This window comes from Phalaenopsis equestris, unplaced genomic scaffold (assembly GCF_001263595.1).
Source record: "Phalaenopsis equestris unplaced genomic scaffold, ASM126359v1 Scaffold000400, whole genome shotgun sequence".
NCBI lineage: Eukaryota > Viridiplantae > Streptophyta > Magnoliopsida > Asparagales > Orchidaceae > Phalaenopsis > Phalaenopsis equestris.
Window position 1 is genome coordinate 817,708 of NW_018164842.1, and position 7,220 is coordinate 824,927.

General features: G+C 36.7%; 1 protein-coding gene across 1 annotated transcript; it reads left to right on the forward strand.

Moving 5' to 3' along the window:
- Positions 1-1,316: 1,316 nt before the first annotated feature.
- LOC110026785 (calmodulin-2/4) lies at positions 1,317-6,661 on the forward strand. Its single transcript, XM_020727913.1, has 2 exons — positions 1,317-1,559; positions 6,091-6,661. The coding sequence occupies exons 1-2, from the start codon at positions 1,484-1,486 to the stop codon at positions 6,462-6,464; spliced, it is 450 nt and encodes a 149-aa protein (XP_020583572.1). The 5' UTR covers positions 1,317-1,483; the 3' UTR covers positions 6,465-6,661.
- Positions 6,662-7,220: the final 559 nt, after the last annotated feature.

Genomic DNA, 7,220 nt, shown 5'->3' on the forward strand with positions numbered 1-7,220 from the left:
AAGAAAGGAGGGAGTGGTTATTTGTGAGGTGTGACCCTTCGCGATCGGAAGCGTTATTTCCCGAAAACAGAAGGAGAGGCGGGAGCGGGAGTTTGCGGGGTGGGTGGACCGGACTCCACGCCGCCACGCCGACGCTAACATATTTAACCTTCAGTCATCCTAATTTAAGTTTAGATTAGTTTAAGTTGGGTTGAACTGATCTAAAGAGAGATTTGAAATAATTTGAGTTAACCTAGATTAGGTTGATTGTCCTCAAACTATCTTTAAACTTGTTAAACCGACCACAAATTAATAATATTAACCCAGATTTAGCTTGATTAAAATCAAACTAATTTGACTTGCTTTTACTTTGACTTAAAATAAGCCAAATATAATCAAGCTGACTAACTTAAGAATAGATCAGGTTAAACTGAACTAATTCAAGCTAACCTTTTGAGTTATATCAAGTTTAAGTTAATTAGACTAGTATGAAGCCTGAATTAATATTAGACTTGAGTTTTCTTTACATCTGAGTTAGGTTGGACTTAAATTAATATTTGATTAATATGAGGTTAAGGCTTATGTCAAATTTAAAGTAGAATTTCAAGTTGGGTCAATCCCACTTGCGTCAGATTGACCCAGAGATTGAGATAAACCAAGTGAGATTGGGTTAACTCAAAAATTTAGGTGATTTAGTCTAGATCCAAGTTAAGTCAAACTTTGTCCAAACCTAAACTAATTCTAAGTTATATTAAGCTTAGATTAGATCTAGATTGGGCTAGACCTATAAAGGAATTCAACTTGAGCCAAGTCTAAACTAAATTAAACTTAGGGTATGTTTGAGGCAGTAGTAGCTTATTGAATAATCTGCTGATAGGCTAGGTGCAGTGACTATTACAAATTTCTATTTTTTTGGAAAAAGTCAGACTGCTACAAGAAAACTGTCATCACACCTAGATGGGTGTGAAAACATTAGCATTTTGAAAACGCATGTTCCAAATAGATCTAATGCATTCTGAAAAAGCTACAACATCAAATAAGTGCCCCCAAACGGGCCATCAGAAGGAAAAAATTTACGTACGTAAGACGTACGCAGCGTTGCGTACATAACAGAAGTTATATGGACGTTATATCGTCATTATATTCGTGTTATATCCATTATAACATTCATGTAACCTCTATATAACCTGCTTGTAACCTACCTGAACTTACAAATAAGTTTCACGCTTATGTTTTTACATATATGTATGTTACATTAAAGTTATATGAAAGTTAGAATGAATATAACACAAACGTAATGCTGATACGACACACATATAAATACCCAAATTTTTTAAATTTTTTTTCCAATGAGAGAGCTACAGCTCTTGAGACGCCCATAGTTTCCCGTGCAGCAGAGTTTGCTCCAATCTTTACTGCTAACGCTGACCTTCGCACGCTCTTAACCTTTCTTCTTCAACCCTAAGCACATCTCAGCCTACCACCGCGCGATCTACTTGGAGCCATGACCGAACAGCTGACGGATGAACAGATCTCAGAGTTTAAGGAGGCATTCAGCTTGTTCGACAAGGATGGAGATGGTCAGTGTCATTTGATTTGAGTAACTTCATTGGTTTTATATCCCCAAGGATCTGCTATGATTTTTATGTTCTTTGTCTGACTTAGATGCATGAGATCTGGATGTTTCCGTTGGATTGGCTTTTGATATTCTGTTCGGAACTTGCGTCTTTTGATGTTCCGTTAGGGTTTTGGGGAATGAATTATGAGGCCGATTGCGGAAGATTATGGTTTATGTTTTCATGTTTCGGTTTAGGCCTTATTATTGGTTTATTAATTGTTGATTTGTTTTATGCTGAGCTGATGTCTTTCTATTGTTAGATATGTGTGGCTGAAGCAATTTGTGTAGATCTGGTGGGTTTTGGGAACTGTCATCTCTATTTTAGATTAAGCAGTAAAGGTTTGTGATGGCTGAACTGTTCTTCGTATAGGGGCATGACTGCGGCGAAGAATTCCTGGCAATGGTGATTAAGATTACGGATCGCGTTATTTACCGTACTTTTGCTAGGTTGAAGTTTGTGTAGCATTTTCTTATGTCGATGCGGATTTAACATTTGATGCTTTCAATTTTTCTCATTTTTCGATATTGCTGTCAATTTTTTATTTCCTTGCCGTTCTATTTTCCGTAAAACCAACTTTTCAATCAATTGTTTCTATTAAACGGAGATAGAAAGAACCAAAAAAAGAGAGTTTTTAAACTGGTTCCTACATTTGTATTACGCTGTTGAATAGAAATTACTGTTTTGTTAGTACTCTCATGGGATAATTTTTGAAAGGTGCCTCCTTCCTAATTAAAATAGATGGGATTTTGATCAGCTCTTTCACACGGCCTTGGTGTGAATATGTTGATTTTGTTTTTGTGTGACAAGTACTGATTTGTTTAAGTTCATGCATAGAAGTTGCCTAATTTTAGTCTTTTGAATTCTAGATTTAAAAGGATGCACTGCAGTTTGTGTTTTGCCATGGTCATTTCTTAGAAATTTAAGCAATGTTGAATTAGGTTTAATGCATCATCATAAAATTCATCAGTTAAGTGTGAATCATGATGCAAATTTTTAGATCTCAAAGCAATTAAGTTTTCAAATTTAAATCTTTTGGAATCAAGTGAGAGGATATTATATTTTTGTTTTTGAATTGTATTAATAAACATAATTAATTAGTTAGTTAATAATAATTAATAGTCTTGTATTTTACAAATAGCTCTATTTGGAGCACATTGAGGCATGGAATGAAAATGTGGTAAGCTTCTCTCCCAATTATGTATTTCTTCTTCTACTTCTCTTTTTAATTTCTGGAGTTGCCGATATTCTTGAATTGTCATTTATCTTTATCAATCTATGTTTCTTTTCTCTTTTTATCCCCACCCCAATTTTTGGAATTGCAGATAACCGTTAATTGTCGATTATTAAGATTCAAGAAATGAGATCATATCAATTGGAGCTCTATTGTGTCCTCGCCCTCCACCGTCACATCTCCCTATCTATAGGCCTTCATTGTGCGAAATCTTCACCACCCTCTTCAAGATTATTTCTAGATCTTCAAGATTTTACCGCCAAGCTGATATTGTTGTTCCTTTTCATGATCCACAAATCTACACTCGCCATTCACATCCTTTTTTCAAGATCCGCTATCCGTTTAACTGTTTGCAACCCTTAATATCACATTCCATTTTCCAAGATCCACACCTTTATATAACTTCAATAATATCATTAGAAATTTGGTTCGTACATTGCCTCGTTATCGCCATCATTTCCAACAGTGTCGTTCTCCCCATCAGTTTCCTTCAACATATCTTCCGTATTCTCTTTATCGAACACTCAAGGTCGTTGAATACGACATATAAAAATCTCATAATCATTGGTGGAGCTAAAATTAGGGTAGTGGGGGTCCATGCCCCCATTGGCCCAACTCAAAATCTACATGCCGAAGGTTCTCAAAATCTACATGCCCAAGGCATATCCTCATAGATTTTTGGAGTTGCCTCAATAATTTGTATAAACTGTTCGACAAAGTTGCTTGTGGTGGGTCGGGGTCATTGATGCACGAAGCCACCAACTGTGAGATATGACTTTTAAGGAAAGCAGTTCCCTCTTTTTTTCAGCTCAAAGAAGCTTTAACCGACTCGTGGACTCAACTTCATAGAGGTTTGGGCTGGGGCCTTCATTAGAATCACCTGTTTGATTAGCTCCCAAATTTCCGGGGATATCACCCCGCCTCATTAGGGGCACATCCACGACACCTCCAAACATACGATCCAACTTTTGTAGCTCAGGATCGATTCCATGGTATTTAAATTTTTTTTGCAGCAGACACTATTTAAAAATTCATACAATTTGATGGATTTGAAAACAAATTAAAATTGACAAAAATAGGAGACATTTCAAAAATCCTCACTGTCAGTCTCTCTGTCTACCACCTCTCAGAACCATCAATCGTTCGTTTTACTGGATCCAACCCCAAGCCTGTTTATTTTCGCTTTAATTCCTTTAAAAATTTTCGTTTCTGTTTTTAGCCGATCTCACTTGTTTTTTAAATGCCTCCCATCGTAATCTCTGTTTGTACTTTTGTTGAATTTTCTAATAATATTCCGACAATATTCCTTGTTGAAATAGGTTGTCGGTCTATGTTTCAGTACGATCTCCTTAAAGCAAATGTCGCAAAATTTTAATTTTGTCCTTTATTCTACATTGCAGATGAACCTGTCTCTTTTATCTTAATTATTATATTACTAACATGAAGAAAAACTAATTAACATAAATATGAATGTCACAATATCGCAACTCAAAGAAAAATAGGAATGTCACAATATCATCACCAATGCCCCTTCACACCACATTACACCACCTACACATAATCATTGCCATCACCTCCAAATATACACCCCTCCACACACCAACAAATTCACAACACCGCCACCACCACCTCCACACAAAAACAACCACATGCCAACTACCACCTTCACAATACCACCAACACATCCTCTAAAACAAACACGACTACACACCAACCACCACCTCCGCAACACCATCACCTCCACACATCCACCAACACATCTCCTAACATTAACACAACCACACACCAACCACCACCTCCACACAAAACCAACATACACACCAGCATACACCACCACCTCCACATCCACAACATTGCTATCAACAAATCAAGCACTCTCTTTCAACATTTTTTCAAATTCTTTGCCAATCATCAAAGGTAAAAAGAAAACCTCATCCCATATTTCTCATTTGATGTAATTTCATACAAGGCAACCGAAACATTGCTAACATTTTTTCAAATTCTCAGCCAAACATCATAGGTAAAGATAAAACCACATCTCATATTTTTCATGTGATGCAATTCTATACAGGACACTCGAAACATTGCTATCAAGAAATCAATCACCCCCTTTCAACCATTTTTCAAATTCTTTTTCAAACATCAAAGGTAAAAATAGAACCTCATCCCATTTTTATCATTTGATGCAATTGCATATAGGGGCAACCGAAACATTGCAATTAACAAATTAAACACCCTCTTTCAGCCATTTTTCAAATTCTCACTCAAGCATCAAGGTGTAGATAAAATCTCATGCCATATTTTTCATTTGAGGCTACTATATACAGGGCACCCAAAACATTGCTATCAACAAATCAAGCACCCCCTTTCAGTCATTTTACAAATTCACAATCAAACATCAAAGGTAAAGATGAAATCCCATTCCATATCACATTTAATCACAAAATCGCAAAATCCGAATTCCAAATCATATAGAGAAGCCACAAATCACAAAATCAAAATTCTCCCTTCAAATCACAAATGAGAAACCAGAAATAACAAAATCCAAATTCTCACTTCAAACCATAAATGAGAAAGTCACAAATCGCAAAGAGAAAGTAATTCCATAGAAAAAAAAAGGTGATACCGTGGGAGGACGAAGAGCAAAGTAAACAGACAGATAGCCAGAGATCTGAGGAAGTAGGGAGAGGAGGGGCAATCCTTTGCCACCAGAGATCAGTGGGAAGAAAGGAAGGAGAAAGGCAACCCGTTGCCACCAAAGAGAGGCGTGAGAGAGCAGTGATCGAGAGAGGTGTGATTTTGGGCATAAGAAACGCGAGAGAGAGGGGAGCAGTGAGAGGGGCGTACGAGTAATAGGTTCACGAAGAAACCCGAGCCGCGGTGTCAAACTCGTGCCCGCGTTTAACAAAACTTTTTAAACAATGCTACTGCGCTGCGGTTTCCAAACGCCTTGTCCAACGCTTTCAGAGCACACCGCACCAAATAAGTTGCCCCAAACAGGCTGTAAATTAATCTCCACTAACTTTTTAAATGTCAAATACACCTTTTGAGGAACTTTTTAAATGTAAAATATATCTTGAGGCATAGTTGTATGACACCAAGGTCTTAGAAGTATAAATATCAAACTTTTGGTGTTTTAAATGTAAATACATAATAATTGTGTGGCATGCATGTAAATTTCCCTATTTATTTGAGAAACTTGACACATAAAAATGCATATGCAACCATATAATCTGATTTTTATACCTGGAATTCGGGCAGGTTGCATCACTACCAAGGAGTTGGGTACGGTGATGCGTTCACTCGGTCAAAATCCCACAGAAGCGGAGTTGCAGGACATGATTAATGAAGTGGATGCAGATGGTAATGGTACAATCGACTTCCCAGAATTCCTCAACCTCATGGCTCGCAAAATGAAAGATACAGACTCTGAGGAGGAGCTCAAGGAGGCCTTCCGGGTGTTCGATAAGGACCAGAATGGCTTCATCTCTGCTGCGGAGCTTCGCCATGTCATGACCAACCTTGGGGAGAAGTTGACAGATGAGGAGGTGGATGAGATGATCCGAGAGGCCGATGTTGATGGTGATGGCCAAATCAACTACGACGAGTTTGTGAAGGTCATGATGGCCAAGTAATGAAACATGAAGAAACTTTATGAAAGTATGATGGAAAGAGTCATTTCATGACAAATTAGTAAGTCGTTGTCCCTTTCTCTTCGTTTTCTCTTTAATTGTAGTTGTAAGATGATGAGACTGCTCCCTCTCTTGTTACCAGTATATTTGTGTTTTTGCTCTTGTTTTCATCTATGTTTTTATAAATCCCATTTGATTCATTCCAGAGTGTTTAGAAGCTTTTTTCTTTGGGCGTTACATACCACCCAATTCTTACATTTTTACATATCTAACAACTAAGCATTACTTCTTACACTTACACCACCCAAATCTTTCACATCACATAAAAAATAACACTATTTTAACTTTTAAAAGTGAAATACACATTTTCATGTAAAGTAAGGCGGCATATAGGCAAAATTTAAAGTTTGGGTGTTTGATGTAAATACATTGGCATTAAGTGGTGTATATGTAAACCTTCTTTTTTCTTACCATTGGCTGTCTACCGTTATATTTTTGGGATATGCACATACATGCCACACAATTCTTATGCAATTCACCTTCTCAATCATAAATTTTTAATATCAAGGTGTTATAAAATGTAAATATCAAACTTTAGAGGTTAGATATATAAATGCATATGAATTGTGTAAATTTCCCATTATTTTTAATTTTTTTTTCAAACTATTGAAGACCTGTTGATAGAACTTAACACTTATTAATTGTTGTAGCGAGTGCCTTATTTTTCTTGTTTTCGTCTGCTGAAGGTTTTATTATTGT